This window comes from Cupressus sempervirens, chromosome 2, assembly GCF_028749045.1.
Source record: "Cupressus sempervirens isolate cs-2001-9-10 chromosome 2, ASM2874904v1, whole genome shotgun sequence".
NCBI classification, from domain to species: domain Eukaryota; kingdom Viridiplantae; phylum Streptophyta; class Pinopsida; order Cupressales; family Cupressaceae; genus Cupressus; species Cupressus sempervirens.
Window position 1 is genome coordinate 421275238 of NC_143119.1, and position 23526 is coordinate 421298763.

General features: G+C 34.1%; 1 protein-coding gene across 1 annotated transcript in view; it reads right to left on the bottom strand.

The window, feature by feature from the left end:
• The window catches only part of LOC149572887 (uncharacterized), a 184396-nt gene that overhangs the window by 112649 nt on the left and 48221 nt on the right, over positions 1-23526 (bottom strand). The window contains exons 9-10 of the mRNA XM_089813992.1: positions 3793-3850; positions 3527-3609 (exon numbers count right to left, since the gene is read on the bottom strand). Coding sequence (XP_089670118.1) covers positions 3527-3609; positions 3793-3850 — 141 coding nt within the window. The remainder of the gene's footprint in view (positions 1-3526; positions 3610-3792; positions 3851-23526) is intronic.

Genomic DNA, 23526 nt, shown 5'->3' on the forward strand with positions numbered 1-23526 from the left:
AAGACTATCTGAATCTTCATCTACTTCAGAGATTATGGGGAAGATTTTATAATTTTGTTTATCTTTCTGTTAAAAATAATATATATCTTGTAATTTATAAAGATTTAAGATTCACAACTAATAATAATAACCCAAATTCAGAATAGGCTAGGTTAAAGTTGGTTCTAAAACTGATAATTAAAATCATGTGTACCGATATTGGCAAATTAATGTAATCATGACTCCATTCATATTACACGTGTTTGCGACCAGTAGGCGAGACATGAGTAGTACAGACTAAGAATTTCCACAATGAAGACCTAGAACCAAATCACCATAAGAACCATTTGACACAACCTTAAACAACACATAATAATTTAGATCCAAAACTGCACATGAAAAAAGCAGTAACCCACACCCAGGGACAAAAGCCATCTGTGTCCCAAAGTTAAGGAAAAATATGATCGAGCTAACTAACTTCATCCATGACAAAGTAAAAACTGTATGATTGGATCGAAAAAACAGTGTCTAAATCAAAGTCGTCGGTTTCACTAAATCCAATTAATTTTACCTTCCACCCACCTAATTTAGTGGAGCAATTTTAACTTCCATGAAACCATCCATTTGCATTTGAGCACTCTTATCATTGCAATCCACTTCATAATCATCATAAGGAACTCATAATATATTCTTATTAAAAGAGCAATGATATGCTTAAATATGATTCTTTAGGTTCCCTATAACTCAAGATTTCTTGACACTACTCAATTTCATCTTCATATCATATGCTAGGACAGATATTGATCGGTAGAAACCAGAAATGTCATGATAATATTAAATAGATGTATCAAGGATATTATCCAAATTTCTTTTGTCAATAATCATATCATAACTCAATATATGGGCTTTAAGCAAATTGTTACTAACAAAACCCTCAGACATCTCTTTAAGGAAACATATTAAGTTCTGCATTGATTTGTTTCTAGATTCGATTGTGTAAAGATTTTTACCATCAACGTTTTGAATCACACTCTGTGAACCATCATCATGATGAAAGAGAGCAAGATATGCAAGACAAAGTGAATTGCAAATGTTGACTGACCAAAAAATATAGGGACCAAGGGAAGAGAGATTGCACACACACCTAGGTTAGAAATAAAATAATAGATAAGATGGCTAGACAAGAAACCACAAGGAACAGACTCCCAATGACAAAATAGAAAGAAAGAACATGAGAAGTAAAAGTGAGAACAAAAGAAATAAAATGAAGTTCTAATTAGCTTCATCTTTATATGCCATATCAAATAGGTGAGATGGTGGCCGTCAAAGTATGTAATTGGATCCTAATATCGCATGCCACAAGTTTGGATATATGCACCAATCATGTGATGTGCTTTTCTTCTCCAAACAAACATGATCTCCTTCTACTTCATTATTTGACCATTATAGCTTTCTATTTTTTTTAAATGCTATTGGTTGCATCTTCAAAAGTATATTGTTATTGATTTTTCAAACCCATGCATGAACTTAACTAATGTTCCTAACTCAATCTTGATAAGTAGGTATGACTGGTGTACAATTATTTTGAGCCTCTCATGCCCGTACACACAAATGCACACACGTGCGCCTAGAACACAACTATGTTAAGGTTGTAGCTTCAGTCGGATTAATTCAATCTAAGATACATTATTGTTACTAGTAAATCATCATTTCCTTTATATACTTGCCCATGTTAAATATATATATATATATATATATATATATATATATATATATATATATATATATATATATATATATATATATATTGTCATACATATTATTATTTTTGTTAATATATCATTATTAACTAAGAGAATTGAAGAAAATATACCTTCAGCATTTGAATCTCATATAAATATGAGAGGTGACATGTCTCTATGGTTTAATCATCATTTAATTAACTATAATATATATATTGTTATACATATTATTATTTTTGTTAATATATCATTATTAAACATAATGGTAGACCTATTATCATGAAAGACTTCATTAAGTTGTTGCTCCAGAGTGCTAGAAGTCATGATAACGAACGTATCATGATCAGACTTCATTCAGTTGTTGTCCCAGAGTGCCAGAGACATGATACTTGTCATGATAGAGACCATGACATTGTGATTTCTTGTAAGTTGTTGTCCCGGAGTGCGGGAAATCAAATAACTCATATCCTTCTAGGATATAACAAATTCTTTTGGTAGGCATCAAGGATTTGATGCCAGTGCACATACCAAAAGAATATTGGTATGATGAATATCATATGATTGATATTTCTTGTTGAATCATACTTCGGATCATATTGAAAGACAACATCTAAGTTGATGAATTTATGTTGATATTCTTAAATATGACATTCCACGAATATCATACTAAGATGATATCTCGTCATACTGAGATGATAGCTCTTCATATACTTGAGAGCATAATGTGTTCTACAAATCCTCCCTAGCTAAGAGAGAGTGTTAAGGTTGTATCTTCAATTGGATTAATTCGATCTGAGATACATTATTGTTATTGGTAAATCATCATTTTCTATATATACTTATCCATGTTAAATAATATATATTATTGTATATAATATATATATAATATAGTATACAATAGATATATATATATTATGTTATATATATGTATGTATGTATGTATGTATGTATGTATGTTATATATATATATATATATATATATATATATATATATATATATATATGTATGTATGTATGTATGTATGTATGTATGTATGTATGTATGTATGTATGTATGTATATGTTGTTATACATATTATTTTTGTTAATATATTATTATTAATAAAATGATGATTAAAACATAGAGACATGTCTCTTCATGAGACATGTCTCCTCCTCTCATATTTATATGAGATTCAAATCTACATTTGGAATACATCAATTACAAAGGCAATGTTAGTACATTTGCAGAAAATGATCCATGTTATTCAACAAACTATACACCTGGTGAAGTGTGAATCGAGAATGCAAAATGTGCATCAACCATATGTGCACATGCATCATTGCAAAGTGTATATGTCATAAATATTTGAAGCCCAGAATAAAAAAAATAGATTTAGAAAATGTGCAATGCATAAAATGTGAAGAATACTCTTTGCAGCTTACCTATCAGACATTGGTACTATGGATGGATCATAACAGCAGTTTACCTATCAACAATTACCTTCTGCTTAACCCTAATATCTGATAGGAAACAACAGCATTCTTGCACATTCATCTTCCCCTTTGGAATCATATAAGAACACTTTGAAATTCAGTATTTTAACTTATTCATTGTAAGGCTCAATTTGCCCAGGAAAAGCATGGTTATATTGAAATACTCTTAATAGGCTTAAAATAAACATAATTAGCAAAAGCTCTTAGATCCTACTCCTTAAATTGTAATCTTGCTGATACAGCAACACAAAGAAAAATGTGAAATATAGTTGGTAAAGAAAAGCAACTTAATTAAATAACAGAAATTCAAAAAAAGAAAGCGAGCATACCGTTTCAACACTTTCAACAGCTGTCCATGCAAATTTCACCATAGGATGCTTCGAATACAAAGGCTTTCTTATCTTCTCAATGTCTACAACGGAAAAGGGAATTATTATTTACTGTAATGTCAAAATTCAACAATTGGCATAGTCTTGAAATCGCTAAATGCTAGCTACCAGCACCATAGAGCCTACAGTTCTAAATTTCATATGAGACCCCCACAGCAAACATAAAACTCTGAGTGAAAACGATAATTGTCCCAATTTTGACACACCTAATGGATTTGCTACTGGTCCTTTAGATTTGAGAAGATTTGTCCGCATAGCTCCATCCTATGAAATAAAAATCAATGGTTGAAAAAAGGATTAGAGTAATTTCATGTATTGCTATACTGAACAAATCCAACGTCACTGCTAGATACAGCCGGTAAAGAAACATTTAAAAACATGTCTCTTAATTATTCAGAACAAGAAAAAATTTATTGATCTCTAAAAATTCCCAAAGACCATTCCATGGAACTGTTAATCATACAATGAACAGCCACTCAAGCTGCAAAAAGTATAAATTCAACATTTTCAACAAAATAAGTCATAATCTTCAATCCAAAGATAAAAGTATTAAAAACTCAAGTTCTTTAAGGAGAAAATAGTGAAGATTGTAGTTAGTAATTTGAAGAAAAAGTAGCATTTAATATCATGAAACAAGACAGAACATCATATGCAAGCTTCTCAAAAAGTAGATCCTTAGGACTCCGGCCCAAGTATAGAAATAGGAGGTTAGTGATTATATTTACATGATATGAGAAAACTTTTAAAAAGCTATGCTCCAAAGGGAAATATCTTGGCCCTGAAACCAGTGGTCCCATCCCATGTGGTGGTTCCAAGAGGGATGCTCTAGTCATCCCCAAACATTTCCAAAACTACAAGAAGACCTTGAAAGAGCACAAAAACCTATGAAATGATTGCAAGATAGGGCATCTAAGATGTGTCTTGACCATCTCAAGGGCATCCAGAACATTTTCTATTTGCCTATTTTATAATACTTGAATTTACTAAAAAGCCAATTCAGTAAGTGCACAATATCAAACCCAACCTCTAATCAAGTAAACAACTTAGCTAAAATTCCATAAGATCTCACAAATTAATACTTCACCTTAGCACAATTTAAACAGAATATAGTAGACAAAATAATGTAATGGTGCATGTTCATTTGAGGAGGGTATTTATTTCCAGTGTAACATCAGTGTGGGGGATGTTGGACGAGGGGATGTTGAAGCGATTTGCTGTGGGAGAGGGAAAAAGGGCCTCAATTCAGGGAAAACGGAGGAACAATGGGGGGCGACGATAAGGGGGGCTTCAGGGGGGGGGTTGCGCGGAGCGGGGAAGGGTGTTGCATGCTACTTATGAAATGAGGTTTCAATTTAGCATACCAAATAAAGATAATTGTACATAGAACCAAAACTATTGAGCATTCAACATAGTAACATAGTACATACCCAATAGTAACATTCATTAATCAAAATTTAAAAAGAAATCCAAATTATCAGCGAATAGGACTTATATTAGTTCTATCAAATATCAATTAAATCATAAAGATGATTACAATGAGTAGCATCATGAATGATATGAGTCATGTTAAATATTAAAATGAGTACAAAATCATGTCAGAATGACAAATGTAGGGATGAGAAACCTCTAATCATCCCAAAAACCAAAGTCCTCATCATTGAAACTACTCGGCTCCTCACCCTCAAGTTACACATAAGGAACCCCAACCAACCCTACATTTGTTTTTGTTGCAATCTCATCATCAGCAATATGAAATGGATCCTCTGGCTCTACAACCCATCTTGTTGTTAGGCTCTCTTTGTACACCTCTGTCTTGCAATCTACGATATGCAAGAAACTATGTACAACTAGCTTCTCCACTCTCTTAGAGATAAGTCTGTTCCTTTTCACAAAGTGGATGCAATCTCTTAGAGATAAGTATGTTCCTCTTCACAAAGTGGATGCAATCTCTTAGAGATAAGTATGTTCCTCTTCACAAAGTGGATGCAACACCCAAGCATGCAAGCTCCCAAGCCCCCAATTAGAGGTAAGTTTGTTCCTCATATGAGAGTGGATGAAGCACCCAAGCACCCTGACATCCCCAAACACCCAAGTAGTGCAGCCATGGTGGAACGAGACTTGGGTGGCAGTGAGGGTACCTAGGTACTCCAATACCTGTCCCGGAGACATCCTTGCATGGGCACTCTTAGGTTTTAGGTCAAGTGCGCATCCTCAGATTTCACTTGGCACAGTCCCTAAATATGAATGTATGAACTTATTCTCTAGTTATTACTGCAAGTTCAATAGTAAGTAAAACTGATACTTGGTTTGATGTATTTGGAGAATGATATGACTCAAATTTTCTTGCTTTCAAGTTTTTATAACTTATTGGATTTAAAAATCATATTGATGTATTACTGGGTCAGGATTCTCACAATATACTTATGCAATTGGTTTGTATTTCTTTCAGCAATGGTTTGCAATATCTGATATGTCAATTTAAACATGCAAATATATAGATATCACAACAAGTGATACATTGCTGCTTCAAATTGATAGTCGTATGCTTGCAAACTTAATAATGGATATGTCTTATGGTCGTTCTTAATCATTGCACCTTTCCATTATTGATTAGACTTAATTGCATCCTTTCAACTAGCAATCACTATTTACTTATTGTCCCTCTCCAATCCATTTTTCATAATGATTCGGTTCTTTTCAACTTAATCAATAACTTCCTTTAATTAGTGTTTTCTGATGACTAGTTAATCTTCTTTTTGAATCAACACTTTATGCTGACTGACTTAGTCGATATCTTAATTGGTGATATAATTATCATCGTGCCCTTTCATAACTTAACCACTACACTGACACTAATATTGATTATTATCTGGCCTTTCTTGTCATTGATCCAATCTTCAAATATGATAGCCTGCCGTCTTCCATGCTGTTTGTTAATCATAGTCATGAATAATCATAGATTGGTCGACAAAATCAATGATCCTAACCATTGATCCATAAACTCTTGAAGTTACCTTTAAATCATGCCTGCCGTAATACTATCATTTTTCTATACTGATCCATGTATCTTCATTTCTGATTGTTTTCCTTATTGATACTCAAAATATCAATGAGACTATCCTTCATATTGAGCAGCTTCAACTCATTTTATAATCAACTCCTTCATTCTGAATACGTGCTGATAATAGATTCAATCGCTAATGATGATCATGGTCGTCATATGGTCGATCAGATGATAATAATTATTATTCCTATACTGATCACAACTCTATTATGGTCATCTATAATTAACATGATCATTGCGACTGTCACAATGCTGATCAGTGATACCTAAAATGGGAAAACCTATCATTAATAATAGGGACTCTATGATACTCTATCCTATCAAATTTAATCATTTGATGGAAGATGCTTCAAAGATCCACTTCCAGATTCAAGAATCTCTCTTTTTCGATACTCGTCATTTCAAAGTATTCTTTCCCTCAATTATGCCATTGCTCTTCTAAATTTTGTATTCCACCTGAACATGAATATCTCACACTCTAATGAATCAAATCACCCACTCCCCTTGAATTATCACCACATAATCCAAAGAAAAAAACTGCACTGATACACTTCCGATTCATAATTAGGGTATATATTCCTTTTATGTTTTCCAATACTTCTAGCTTCCTTTTCAACACTGATTTAAAACAAAAAAAATCCTAACTTGTGATGCCTCAAATGCTAATAATTGGTGTTGCATAAGATAAAACCAAACACAAAATGAGATGAAGCAACAAAACAGTTTACCCCCATGTGGGAAGAAACCCAAAGAGTGTAATTTTGTCTCCTCGTCCCCACCAATATGCAAAATTTGTTATTCGGTTGCTCCAATAGAGCCTCCATGACACATAGAAACTTTTGAAGCATTATTTCAATGCTCTACAAGCTTTTTTATTCAAACAACATCACCACTCTATTCATTTATAAAATAATCCTCCCACTAGAGCTTAAATAATTAAATTAATGATTATCCCGTTGTAAAAGCAATTGAATTGAATGGAGACCCCAAAAGCTAAGATCACTTAAGAGATGAAGGGGAAAATGATTTTCTCTCCATTGCAACTACTCAATCAAATATTATTATTTTTTACTTGTGGTTTATCACACATTTTAGTGATTAATTGAGCAAAAAATTGGTCCAAAAACCAGTGGGAATGTGTTGACATTATAAATTGAATTTCCTTCAATTATTTGCCAATTTATCATTTATGAGCAGAAGCAGAGAAGAATTTGAGATAAATGCTTCTGTGATAACCTCTATTTTAGCTGGAGTGAATTCAGCATGTGTAAAACATGTTGAATTTGCCCACCACCATATTTCCTAGAGTAAAGCTTATTCTTTGTGTGTTGGGGCCCAAAAGGATGTTTTACATTTAATCATCTTTGAATCTTTTTGCAGTCGTCTTGTATCTCTGTTCAAATTTTACACTTCTATTAGTTAATGTCTAATTATACTTCATGGAACTGGTTAAAGCAGATAGCTTTAGTAGTCAGACAAACCACAAAGTTTATAATGCCCCCTTCTGTGGCCTTTCCAATATTTTTGGAGAGTCCAATTTTCTGGAAGAGTGCTGATCTTTTTCAAAATGGAATTCCAGTAATGACAATGAATTAAAGAATTCAAAGTGAGTTTAATGGTACTTCCCAAATGGTGTGTAGACATTCCAGGTGCATTGCACATCTCTTGGAGAAGTCTGCTATTCTTGGGAAGTGTCATTCTCATTAAGTTTGATATCCTGCAAACTTAAGGTGTAACGTCCCCTTTTTTGGGCCTTTATTGTTGTGTTGTTAGCCATTCCCGCCATGACCCCACAGGCTAACCTGGTCTTAACAAATGATCCGTGCAAGTTTCGGCATAGGTACTTTCAGTTGCTGGCAAATTGGAGCAGTTTTGACAAGGTTTTCAGATACTTACTGTTTTTAGTATGTCAGCTGGGTTCAGTTTTTAGTTGTTGCAGTTTCGGATTTGGTGCGTTTTGCCAAGCGCATTCCAACAAGCTATTATACATGGCTTTTTGAGTTTGATAGGTATTTCAATGCCGAAAGATTAAACAGTCTATTTATTATACCACTTTATTATTAAATGGAGACATTAATTAAAAATGCACTAAGACACTTGAAAAATATGAAGAGTCCAAGACACGGAAAGGAAGAGATGGAGAGACGGCTAGAAGAGGACCTTTAGAGGCTCATTAATTTTCTGATTTCTCTTTGGAGGATTTTGGGAAGCTTCTAGCTTTCTCCTACTAAAACCTGAGGACATAAACCTTTAGGATTCTAGGTGGATTGAACAGAAACCTAGTTCATCTTCAAAGTGAATTTGCAACATAATTCACCTTGCATTTCAGGTTCTTTCTTATTATCCAATCTGGTCGTAACCTTCAGTATCTGGGATTGAAATATTTATGAAATTATTATATTGTTGGTTTATAATACAATAATTATTTAGCGAGTATTTTTATATGAGCAAATGTTGGTTAACATTGCTGTTTTTTGTCACAAATATTTTGTCGTTTTTTGAAAAATATTTGTAAGGAAAAATTGGGAAAATGTTCGGGTGGGATATTATAGTGGTATCAGAGATAAAAGTCTTGCCATCATGTGGAGTTTGTGAGAAACAATTTATAGAAGGGTTTGAGAAATAATTATCGCTGGCCGTGATCAATTGGAAATCGCAAGCCACATAAATTGTTTCTGACTTTAATCGGCGGAAGATTTATTAATTACGATAATAGATAGTTTCTATTATCTTTGTTTATTATCTAATAGTTACCTATTGTAATCTTTTGTAAATATTAGAATGTTTCTAATATTTGGGTTTTTGTTTCTAGAATAGAATGTTTCTATTTTTTAATTAGTTGTAGATAACTGTTAGTTTTCTCTTAGCTAGAATAGAAAGTTTCTATTATTTACAATCATTTCCTAAGGAAACATCGTTCCATTCTTTTGTATATATAGACCTCTTGGGTCTCTATTAATAACAAGCAAATATTTTGCAATTACTTCGTAATATTATTTTAATAAGTGGGACATGGAAGAATTGAAAATGTGCAACGAAGCTTCAAATTGAACATTAAGGGAACCCTTCTTAATGTGTTTGCCATAAATATTAAAATTATTATCTGGCATTAATTGAGGCATTCAACAATACACATGGTCACGACTTTAGCCAAAGTCTAGAATGTGGAATATGTCAGTGCTTTTCCTTATAAAGGGGGCAAAAAAATTTAATCTTTTCCCCGTCAAAATTGGACAAATATTTCAAAACTTTAGCCCTGCTAGAGTCCACGATTTACTACAGTTTTCTCATTGGTCGTAATCAAGAGAATATTGGAAGTAACTTTGAAGGCTTTTGTTAAGCCATCTCCAATCTCTGGTGCTCGCTATAAAATTCTCAATGTGGCTTCTCATATGCCATTATCGGATAATCAATTGGTGTTCTCACTCCCCTACCAGAAATTGGCGTCCTTGATTGGTTTGATTGTATTCAGATGGACACATGGAATTATTAGGTCTTCACTAGAGTTTCCTTACAAGATTGTTTATTGCTGGATTCAGTTTCATGATCTTCATTCACTGCATCACTATTGCTGTTGTTATGAGGCTGAAACTCCAAGTCTGTAATCAGGTATGCTTGTTACCATTTCAGTGAATCCTATATTATTTTTGGTATTACAGACCTCCAGTACACAAGTGAACTATATGACAAATTCAGCAATTGGGAATTAAGTGTGCATATTCTTATTCTAGTTGGTAAATAATTTGTGCAAAGTGTTTTTTAAAAAATTAAGACTTCGAGACTGCAGACTAGAAATTGTTTATATTAAATTGTGTAGTGGCAGTGAAGATTGAAACACAATTTTCAAATATTAAACCATCAGTTCTTGGCTTGTGACCGACAGTGGAATTAAATCAAAATTTGATGTTAGAGCCTAAAACTTCAGATAAATATAGTATCAATCTGTAAAGAAAACTCAACAAATTCTGAGCACTGCACAAATTACCACTAATAAATACAATGTAATATCTGAAAAGTAAAGTCTTCTCAAAAGAAGTCAATGATACCTTAAATGGCAGTCAGCAACATAACTTGCAGATAGAACATGAAGTAGGCAATGGACTGTATATAATTAGCATACAATTGGAGTCCATGAAAGCCCTGGATAGTGGTCCTCTTAAATTAGAAAAATTAGATTCATATCAATCTAAAGTTGATCAACCAGATTGTAGGCTTCTTAATTGGGCCTTGCAGACCTGAATGAAACATCCTCATTAAGATATTAGACTTGCAGTTGCTTCGTGTCTCAGTCAGATTACACGAGTAACAGAGCCTATAGTAACCCACAATGAAGATGTGTAGAGGAATGTTTTGCAGCTGATTGTGGGAAGATTTCATGGGATTGCATGAAGACAAAGGCCTTGCCTTTTATTAAGAAAGTTAAAATCTTAGAAATTATGACAAAGGTCAGATCATTCACCATTACGATTGAGCTCAAATGCAGTGATCTAATTCTCTACATGTTTTGATGCTTCTTGGCTGAAATCAAGAAGCATCATTCAAATAATGTGAAGGCTTGCATGCATACACTGATCTCCTTGATCCTTGACGAAAATGATGATATATGCAAACAGTTGCAATCAGCTTTGCTGGTCGTTTGGAGGAAGAAACATATTGTATCTTCCGTTGCATACGAATTCTCCAAAAGATTGATTGAGCATAAAACTGAAATACTCAAGCAGTTTATGACTGAAGAGGAGCTAAGATCAGCAGGTAAACAGGTCGCAAGTTCTCTAAAAATGAGCAAAAATTAGACGAAAGAACAAATTTCTTTCACGTGCCAGCAAACTTGGACACCTAATCAAATTTGTGATGATTGTGATCAAGAAAAGGCAGCAAAAGAAATTCAGACCAGCAATGGAGATGATAAGAATTTCACCATTTTGCCCCTACAAAGTAACACAATTAATGGTGATGGCTTTGTCAAAGGTATGGGATATTCAAAATTCTACATTAGCGACTCAAAGATTGAAATCGATAAACATTCTATTAGGGTAGTCATACTCAATAGGAGAGCATGTTGGATGTTTCTAAAGAAATTTACAAAACTCCATGTCATGAGGAATTGTTTAATGGCATAGCAGCAACCATGCCTTTGCATACAAATCAATCAAATAGGGAGTTTGAAACATATGATGACATCCTTGAGAGGTGAGAAGGATAATGTGTTTCTATCAGTAACTCGTTTATACAAGAAAGTGATTCAGACAACCAAAAAAAGATGGTATTCAAAAATGATGGTGTTTTGGATGACCAATCAGAAAATGCACTGCACAATGACAATGATGAGAAGTGTGCCTTGAAGAAGCAACTGAAAGTTATTGAAGATACCATTGAAGATCTATATGGGAAGGCACAAATAGAAAAGAGGCAGATGGGAATGGAAAGTGATTCTTATGCTGTTGATTTACAGAGGGTTAGAGTAGCCTTTGAGTCCTTGAAATCAGATTACTTATATCTACTTTCAAAACATGGATCACATCTTTAAAGGTTGTTGAAATATATGCTAAACAATTGAGGGGAAAAGAGAATGAGGATAATAAGCTCAATTGGGAGCTTAATGTTGCTAAAGAGGCATTGGATAATACACGATTGCTCTTCATGAAGCACAAAAACAGATTGTTGCTGCCAATCAATCTAGGAAACAAGAGATCAAAGGAAGGCATGAGTTTTTCCTGGAAATGATCAAGGAACTTATAACATGGATAGCTACCCCAAGAAATTGTTGGAACCATTGGAATGTCGAGTTGAGTTGGTTGACAATTGTTTATTTGAGGTGGATGCTGATTTGACTTTTGATAGTCCTCTTTTTGAAATGGCTGAGGAAGATCCTACTGATTCAAATGTGAGGATGAGATTGATTGAAAGATTTGGGACCTAGGTGCATGTATTGGTGATGCGACTTGGTCATAGGACTACAATGATGGAGTGATTTCCACAGCTAGTACTGCTGCTTTGAGGTTATACACTATTTCAGATTTCAATTTATACATGAATGCGATGAATTTTATGCTTGAACAGCTGGATAGACCTTGGTCGGTGATTGATGAGAGTTATATCTTGATTATAAAGAAAGGGATCTCAATCCCTTCCATACCCATTAAACCTATATACTCAGGGAAATTTTGATGATAGTAATATTTGCCTCCCTGTGCCTTTGTTAATGATTTCAGCTATTGAGCAGTTTGGTTCTTTCATCGGCAGTTTAGGATGGACAGTCATGATAGCTGGCATGTGCAATATCCCTAACCAAATATTTACATGAATCTCACAAAAAACTCATAAGTTTTTTAAAACTAATTTCATGCAATGTATTTCAGAGTTAACCAACAAAACCCCAAAAAAATATCCAGATAAATAAAGTCTCAGAAATGACTTTTGCATTTAATATCAGCAGCAAGATAACAAGATCCAATTGTAAATACGGAAGCTATAGTAGGATTGGATAAAATGAAATTAAGATTTAAAGCACAAAATGAGATAACCATGTGATATCTTCAGTAGAAAGTGAGTTTTCATCCACTGTCTCCAAGCTCAAGGGTTTATGTCCTCACACTTGTTGAAAGATGAAGCTTTTGGAGCTCTCCAAGAGAAAAAATTGAGATCCAAAATAGAAAACCAGGTATGCTGAAATCAGCTCCTCTTCCTTCTTTTAAACACAATTTGGTGACTCTCCACATTCCCTTTTATGTTTCTTAATTTCCTGTTTTAAATAATACTTTTTTCCCACTAAGGAAATAAACTACCCATAATAATAAAGTGACATTTAATAATATAAACTTGTTTTATAAAGTCAGTTTATTAATAAATCAATTAAATCTTCAGGCATAAAAGTCAATAATGAGATGGACTCGGCTATGCGTGTGTGATAGCTTGCTCGAAAGGTCTTGCAAAGACGCTCTTAGTCCAACCCTAGAATGTCATGAATGTTGACTTACTAAAGATAGTGTCTTGACACCCCACTGAAACAACCTCAACTGGTCGGCAAATAGAACTCCCCAGGCCAAACTCAATCTAATCCCAGAGAAAGCCCTGTTAGCCCACGAGATGAAGGCAAAACAGGTTAACAGAGCAATAAAATTCACTGTCCTAGAAAAGGGGATATGATAGTTCTCCCTTCTCAAAAGTTGTTTGCCCCAAGCAATTTGCGTGTATATGTTGAAACCAAATTCCTATATCCCAAAGTTGCCTCAACGCTAATGCTCTACCCCTCTGTTGTGCTACACTGGTGTAAACATCTCCAACCCCATAGTCATGAAATACCTCAACATGAACCAAAACACCAAAAAACAAGATACCAAGAATCCAAAACATATTATGTGTATGCTCAATAGAGACAACCTGTCATGCATTGTTATCATAAAAGAAAATATTCTCTACCCAACTAAGTACCTCACACCAGTTGTATCTACATACACTTCTAATGTCAGAAGGCAGAAGCTCAATAGTATACCAACCTCGATCAATAAAGGAATGCAACATATCACTCCTTCCAACTCTTTGATCCATAACCAATGTGAGTGCTCCACGTGGCTCTATAATGTTCCTCATATCACTATATTACATGTACCAATGAAGATGATAATGTTTGCCCAACTAACACACCATGCCACCATGCTAGAAATAGTAATCCAACTGTAGACGTTGCAAGAGTGAATATCTCAGTAGAGAGCAACTCAAAAAGTCAACTTGTCACACCTCCCTTAACTGTGCAAGAATAAATACCATACCAACTATCAGAATCAAAATAGGTCCAAGAAGATCATCGGGTCCTTGTCGCTCGACTCGAATCTCATCTTCATCAAGCTAGAAATGGTGAAACCTATCAATGGAACTTGCCCAAGCTATACTACTAACTCTGTCAATACTCAGTCCCAAAGAAAATTGCTCTCACATCCATCGGTCATAAGAAGATACAAACCACTATAAGAAACTACAACCCCACAACTAGATACAACCTCTACAAGACCTCCACAGATGTGTTGACTATGCAAGTAATCCAACTTGCAATAGCTCACACCATAATCACCATGTAACCCTATATTTGCATTAGACCTTTGTGATATAGAAGTAATCAACCCTCTCGGATACATATCATTATGATGGAAAACTAGTTGGTGCCATTGTCACAAATCCCCTAAAATCGGCTGAGTCGGATACTTGGTGCCTCTATTCACATCTTCTAAGATGGCCGACCTCCCCCCCACAATGAATGGTATAATATCTTAGACAATCCACACTTATGCCTCATCAAGTCCTCCATGTGTGGATTAAAAAAAATGATGAGCACTCCTCACTATATAAGTCCCAATGAATAACTTCAACCTCGATCAATGGCTCATCATAAAGTATAATCTGCACACTGAATGTGGATGAATCTTGCTTAACCTGATCAACTCTCACGCTATCATCACCAACAACCTCCTCACTGTCAAATTTGAATGTTGACCTAAAGTAGAGCGTGCAAATTTAATTTCTGATTAAGCTCAACAATCTCATTTTTTGCTTCATTAAATGTCACTAAGGCAAGCTCTAAGGTGTCCTCAATGCTCACGAGCTCACATGCAAGAGTGTCCACTTCTTCCTTGTTCCTTAATGTCTTGGAATAGATCTCTATGAGATTGAGATGATCACGATCTGAAATAAGATGTAGACAATATACTTTCATTGTTTTCATCCCTTAACCATCTGTAGATATGAGAACTCATCTTTGTGTCCTTTTTGCCTTCTCTCTAATTGTTCTTTCCAAAAATGCTTTTCAACCATTTCATATATGTTATCAAAATGTGATAGAGCTACAACAAGTTTATCTTCAGTTACCCTCATCTGATGCTCTAAAATATGTATACTAGCAATAGTATTAGAGAAATCAGGTACATATGAAATAGGCGACTGTATTTCATCACACACATCGATGTCATGGATGTCATCTTTCATGCCCAACTGTATAAAGGAATTAGGGGCAACACTTTGTTCAAAAACAAATTCATCACTAGAAGAATCCATACCATATATACAGACCATTAAGTCTGGGTCAAAATAAGCATCAGCACTCGCAAAAGATGTGGAGTTGTCATTATTGGCTGATTAGACAATCCCCTCCCATGATTTATCAAAATGCCCATCAAGAGCACTAGTGTAGGCAGCCCCACAAGATACCTCTACCTCCATACTACCTATCAATAAACCTGTCATATTTAACATCTTTCACATGACAATGAGCAAGCTGCAAATCACTGATAGTTGGTTGCTCTTCTTTTTCAAGACCACCTGTAACCTCTATAAGACATTTCTCTTCATTGCCTTCCTATTCTTCTCTGAAATTTGGTCAACCTAAAGGCTGACTTTTGACTGCTGAAAACTCCTCATGTGACTATTTGCAAGCTCCTTGTGCCAAAATTGCATAGGCTACCTCATGGTATTGTTCTCTGCAACAATTTTCTTGTTCTATAAACCTGGCTGAATGCCCACATAATCAATGAAGGGTAAATCTCTCTAATATTCATCCAACTTGTTGATTACTTTTTTTCTTTTATCCAGCTGTCAATTATGAACTAACTGCTGCTGTATTTGAGCAAGCTCCTTTATAACCTTTTCCCAATAATGCATTTTTCCCATAGCTGACAATTGATGCATTCACAACGCTCTATTCTGCCTTTTATCTCACAGAATTTTGTCAAACAATTTGCAGGAAAGGATGTACACTTGGTTGTGGAGTTTAGATTTTCAATCTCACAAATGGTTCTAATTCTGCACTTAATTTGCAATAGCAATCAATGCATATGGTAGTATCCACAAATAAGGAAGCAACACAAAATATTGCACATTCGAAAGTGAAACTGAGTTTTGAGATCACTTGTACGCATAAAGGATTAGAGTTTTGCTATCAGGCCCCTGCTGAAACTTGGTCAAACACTTTGCAGACTTCCTTTGTTAATTAGTCTGCAAACCCCTGCTCAAAACTTATAGCTCACTGTTAACTGGATTGGGAATGAAACTATGATCAATGTTTTCCTGTCTATCCTTGAGTTGAATCAGATATAAGAATCCTCAGCTCTGAATTTAAATTGAGAAGTTCTCTATTACAAACTTAGCAAGAGAGCTATGGTAAATGTTTATTATGATTTTACAAACCTTATCCATTTGACTAGTTTGCAAACATTGACAAATTCTCAGATTCAAAACACTAATCCTGATTATACATTAATAATAATTATTAATCTTCAGCTGATGAGGATGCCCCAGTCACATACCCCGTGAGTGAATTGAGTTTCAAAAAATATCGCAGAGACTGGAATATGACAATGCCCAGCTAGTATTTGGCATTCACCAATACTGACTTTTTAATGACAAAATGATGTTCACTCCCCCTTCAATCACGACTTACAAACAGCTCAAAAACAAACTTCCATAATTTGTCCTTTAAAGTAATTACAATTACCCGTACATCTGCAAAATATAGTGGACCATAACTTATTCCTCCTTAAGTTGAGATTGATGGAAAATATGAGGCACGCAGAGAATGAACTAATTGAATCATTTCATCAAAAATTTAATGATTCTGGCCCTACTCTTATTCACAGAAGACAGAGGATGTCATCTTCAGCAAATGATACTAAACGCTCAACTTGCACAGCTCAAAATGCAAGGAGTCATCAGCTTTAGCATGTCGTTTCATAATCTCTTCAAGCTACAGTTACAAAAATATGTTCAATCATTTTGACTCTGTCTACATATTCATCTCAAACTTGAATCAGAGTAAACAATGCATACATGAGCATCTCAAGTATCAATGGCACCAGATAATAGTTTCCAGGAATCTTTCCTATCAATAAAATCCGTTCAGCAATAGAAGAGACGACTACCAAGAAGCCTGACATTTGAAAAAGGAAATTTACAGCAAAGGCTAAAGTTCTTCAAACATCTTGCAAGGAAATATTTCACCTCAATAAATTATCGAAGTTGGATTCACCTAACTTCGTGATAATCACATTGGACACAGAATTAGGTTCTGCAAAAAATTCTCTCCAAATGTTCACTTAAGTTTATATGTGCCAACTAAATGAATCTGTTTGGCAGATACAATATTATAAACTCAATCATTTTCCCCCGACTATATATATATATATATATATATATATATATATATTTCTTCCTTTCTTTCTTTCTTTCAAGGCACAATGAACATGATAATGAAATCATATGCTAAGGTTTACCATTATATAAGAAAGGTTATTAGTCAGGTCCCACCTCCAAATCGATAGCTTCAATACATGCCTTAGTTTCAAACAATTGGAGGTAAAATATATATTCAATTGGACAGTGCTCTTAAAACATAGTGTCAATATTATAATATTTTCCTTCAGCTTATTGAAGAATCAGGCCATCCACAAATATTTGCCTAAGACTTTGCTTTTGGCCAATGTTCTACTCAACAATAATACTAATGGAAAATAAATATTCAATATCCCTGGCAAATAATTATTCAAGTTGCATCCTCTGTGCGTAAACTTTGGCAAAGAAAAAATTTATTAAATTTCAAATGTTTTGCCACATGCATCCACAATACTAAACTTCAAGGAATGGTTAAAAGAAATTAATTAACTCCTCCACCTTAATTTCCTTTTGGCTAATGCTTGAAAACATTTAATAGCACCACATGCACCTCAGAAATATTTGCCGCTTATTTATCACAGTTCTTCTTTATTATCTCGTTGTATAAGGTAGTTGTATAATTTTAAGGAGAAAGTATATTAATGTTGCGCAATCTCCATGCCTGATATATGTAGCAATATGTCAAATATTAAATAAAATCACCGTCATATTTTAATTGTTTTGCCCAGGTAAAATGATGGTTCCTTCAGCTAAAACCTTGTGTAAATTTGTCTTTGATATAGCTTCACATGCTGGCAGGAAAACCAGCTCCAATACCACCGTAATATCCATAACTAGATATTTGCCCGAATCTCACACATAAATCTCAGAAATTTTTAAACAACAATTTCATGCAATGTATTTCAGATTTAATCAGCAAAACCCCATAAAATATCCATATAAAAAAAGTCTCAGAAATAACTTTTGCATTTAATCTCATCAGCAAGATAACAGGATCCAATCGTAATTACAGAAACTACAATCAGATTAGATGAAATAAAATTTAGATTTAAAGCACAAACTGAGATACCTCTGTGATATCTCCAGCAGAAAATAGGTTTCCATCCACTGCCTCCAAGCTCGAGAATTTCCGTCCTCTCACCAGCTAAAAGCTAAAGCTATCGAACCTCTCCAAGAGAGAAAATTGAGATACAAAATAATAAAGCAAGTATGCTGAAAAGGCCTCCTCTACCTTCCTTTAAACACAACCCGATGACTCTTCACATTCCCTCTTCAATTGCTTAATTTTCTTTTCAAAATAATACTTTTTTCCCCACTAAGGAAATAAAGTGCCCATAATAATGTGACATTTAATAATATGAACTTTTTAATCAATTAATTATTCAGGCATAAAAGTCACTGATCAAATGGACTCTAATATGCATGTGTGATAGCTCATTGGAAAGGTCTCGACGAGATGCTCTTAGTCCAACCCTGAAATGCCAAGAATCTTGAGCTTGATAACTTATTAAAAATAGTAAGTATCTAGAAACCCCACTGAAACGACCTCAGATGGCCGGCAACTAGAACTGCCTATGCCAAAACATGATCTGATCCCAGAGAAAATCCAGTTAACCCACAGGACAAAGGAAAAGCAAGCTAAAGACGCAACAAAATTCACTGTCCTAGAAAAGGGGACATGACAGCATGTGATACAATAGAAGATCATTCACAAATGGCGGGTTGTCCAGTATTAATAGCTCCTTGAGATATTTATATCTCTTCGTATCTAATGATTGTGACAGCATAATAGTGTGGGAACCTAGTATTGGAATGATTGATGCTTACTTCAGTGGTATATTGCCAAGTGGCTTTACAATTTGGATACATTGCTTATATCAAAGTAGAACAACGGATTAATGGAGCAGTTTTCCTATGGATGATATAAGACCCACATATTGTGGTCATAGCGTGCAAATGTTGATTGCTTGAGGGAAAGCAATCTCTGGGAAGGGAGGACCATAATGTCCGCTTTTTTTGGCCTTTATCATCAATGTGTTGTTAGCCCTTCCCACCATAGCCCTACAGGCTAAACTGATCTTTAGAGATGATCTATGCGAGCTTCAACTTAGGCACTTTCAGCTGTTGGACAATCAAAGTACTTTTGACAGTGTTTTTGAATGCTTACTATGTTTAGTAAGTCACATGGGTTCAGTTTTTGGCCATTGCAATTTTGGAATTGGTGCATCTTGCCAACAACATTTTGACAACTTGTTACACTAGGCTTTCTAAGTTTGATAGGTTATTTATTTTAATGCCAGAATATTCAATAGTCTATTTATTATACCACTTTATTATTAAATAGAGACATTAATTAAAAGAGGTATAAGACATAGACGAAATACGAAGAGTAAAGCAGAGGGAAAGGAAGAGACATAGAGATGGCTACAAAAGGACCTTTAGAGACTCATTCTCTCCATGCTTGGATTTGTGATTGATTTTCCAATTTCTCATTGAAGAATTCTGGGAAGCTTCTAGCTTTCTCTTGCTGAACATTAGAGGATAGAAACCTTCAGGATGTTAATGTTGTAGCTTCAATCGGATTGAATGGACCTATATATATATATATATATATATATATATATATATATATATATATATATATATATATATATATATATAAAATTGTTAATATATTGTCTAATGATGATTAACTTATAGTTTACCATATAGAGACATGTCTCCTCTTCTCATATTCATATGACATTCAAATCTGCATTTGGAATACACAGAAATAAATGGTAGTGTTATTACATTTGCAAAACACGATCATATAAAACTCAACATAGGATTCTCAATGGAATGGATGGAAACCCAATTCATCTTCAGAGCGGATTCGCAACGGAGTTCACCTTGCATTTCAAGTTCTTTCTTATTATCCAATCTGGCTGTAACCTTACGTATCAAGTTATCGTATTGTTGGTTTATAATGCTATTACTATTTATTGAATATTCATAAATGAGCATCTGTTGGCTAATATTGCTGTCTTTTATTGCATAAATTCTTTGTAATATTTCTGGAAATATCTGAGGAAAATTGGGAAAATATCTGGGCAAGATATTACATAAGGTTATGATGGCAATATTGAAATTCACAACTGGTCTCTTTTGAATATTTAGTATCTTCTGCAACCAAATGGTTGTCAATAAAAAAAAACTATATTTACAAAGTGATCTCATATGGTTCAGAAGCAAATTAAACAAACAATTACTTTATAAGCAGATAAAGATTTATTTTTCTACAAAGTTATTTAATGGTTAAAAAATAAAAATTGCAGAAAGACCCCAAAAAGGAGTAATAAAGGAAGGTTGTGAGAAGACATTTCCGTATTTTGGATTTTGGATTATTTGGCATTTTTCTAGATCCTCAATTGGGGAGAAAAGCAATTTTCTACAGCCCTTGTATGAATACCCAAATGTGTAGATTGGTTTCGAGAAAGGAATATCTCCCTAGTTGGTGTAGAGGTGAACTCACAATGGTGCTTAATATTCAAATTGAATATTTGTGCTAAATAGAGAGAGATTCTTCTTTGCATTTAATGTCTAGAGCTTTAAAAGCTTGGCATCCCAAACAAGAGTTCAACTCCTATTTCCCAATTCGCCCTCACTATACAATTGGTCGTAACAAGCAAGGATTTCTTTACGACGGATATAAAAAATTGTACCAGGTTTCTATGAAGGCATCTAGGTCTTAAGAAGTGTCACACCCTTGAAAGAAAGATTCCTAAGCCTAGTAAATCATTCATTTCTTATTGTTTGTGTGATGATGTAAAGCCTCCAATTTTTTAGAAGGGAATCCTCTTATTTAGGATGAGACTGATAGTTCAACTATTGAACATCCTGAGCATGTGGAGCATTGTACAAGGCTTGATGAACCATTTTAGACGCTCGAAGACAACTTCTTATTTTTTATTGGGGTCCCAATTTCTCAGAAGGCGACTAGGAGATGACCAGCTATGTTGTATGAGTTGTTTAGGAAGATCGAAGACAACTTTCTATGTTTTAGAAGGAATCATATATTTTAGGAGATTGACGGTTGATCTGGTACTTCGACATCTCCAGAAAACCAAGTGCATCATTGACTTTCAGTTGCAATGGTGAAGTAATGGTTTTAGAATAAAATTAAAATATTTAAGTATTTACTTTAATATTATATTTAAATTAAATAAAAGTACTTTATGTGGAAAGTTGTTTTATTACAATGTAATACAGTCTCTTAATAAAGAGGGCCACCATGAATTTTGATGCCACCCTAGGTGATATAAGTGTTTTTAAAAACAAAATAATAAAAAGGAAAGTTTATGAAAAGATGTGCTATTTTGGAGGAATAAATGATTAATCATTAAGTAATGAGATTTTATTAACAAAAAGAATTTATAAAATGCTAGCAACCCCAAAAATTGTGTTTTTTTTTGGGAACATAAAAATTGGAGGCTTTTGATTTTTAATTCCTGAGAATTGGAAATTGGAGATTTTTGGCTTCTTGTGGAGAGCAAGTGTTTCAATAGCATTTTAAACTTTGAGAATGAAATTATAGAAAGATAAGAAAGATCACCCAAGAGCATTCTACGAGTTATATTATTTGAAAAATCAATAGAAGGATTTATTCTCCAAATGCAACAGGAAAAATTGGCAGGGTTCATTGTTAAGTAGGAGATAATTTCCACAGCAAGTCAAACTATGATATTGCTATCAGGATTTAACTATGTAATTTTTGAGTCAAACTCATTGGCCCATATTTCATGAGTAATTATTCAACATGAACCCATCTCTCATGAGAATAAATGGAACATTTAGCACTCATTGGATCTAGGTAATGCTCACAAAGGTGAAGCACCAGGACTTCCCGAGAGATCACCCATCCTAGTACTACTCCAGCTTGAGCGCACTTCACTAAAGAGTTTCCTCCATGGTTAAACCCACTATGCTTGCAACCCAATTTAATTTTCAAGATAAAGGTAGATCTAAACATTTTCGACACCCTACAACAGTTTTATGTGCATCTAGAACGGGCCACACAAACACCAATTGCACACATGTATAATTTTTCTAGGAGGTGACATTGAAGATTTCAAAATATATAAAGATCAGGATTCTTGTTGTTACTTCAGATTACACAAATTTATTAGAATTATCCTATCCATCAGCAAGTTATTAAATATTCCAGTTAGTCATTGGAGTTGGATTGTCTGGCAACCCTATGGTTTAAGAGAATAAGGTTTATTACTCAGTATGTACTAAAATATATAAGTTCCGCTTTTAGCTTTGTGGTTGTAGATTACAGTTTAATTTATTTTTGTCCAAGTCCTAAATTTTGTTGAGAAATGAGGATTGCTTGTAGATGTAACTGCATTGCCTGTAAGGTATATCTTTTCCAATGATAGCGATATCACTCGTATTTATATTAAGGAAGAGACATGGGGAGACATGTCTCCTCATGAGACATCTCTATCCACTTTTGTCTAATTAATATAATACCAAATGATTATTTGATAATATAATATATATATGCACTTTAGTCTCATAATTTATCCAACTGAAGCTACCAAACATCAACACTTCCTCTTAGCTAGGGAGGATAAACACATGACTATATATTACCTCAATGTAATATAAAGATATTGGGAGTAATGGCCTCCAAAATGTCAACTCATTTGACATTCACCATGTACTCTTTGAACAA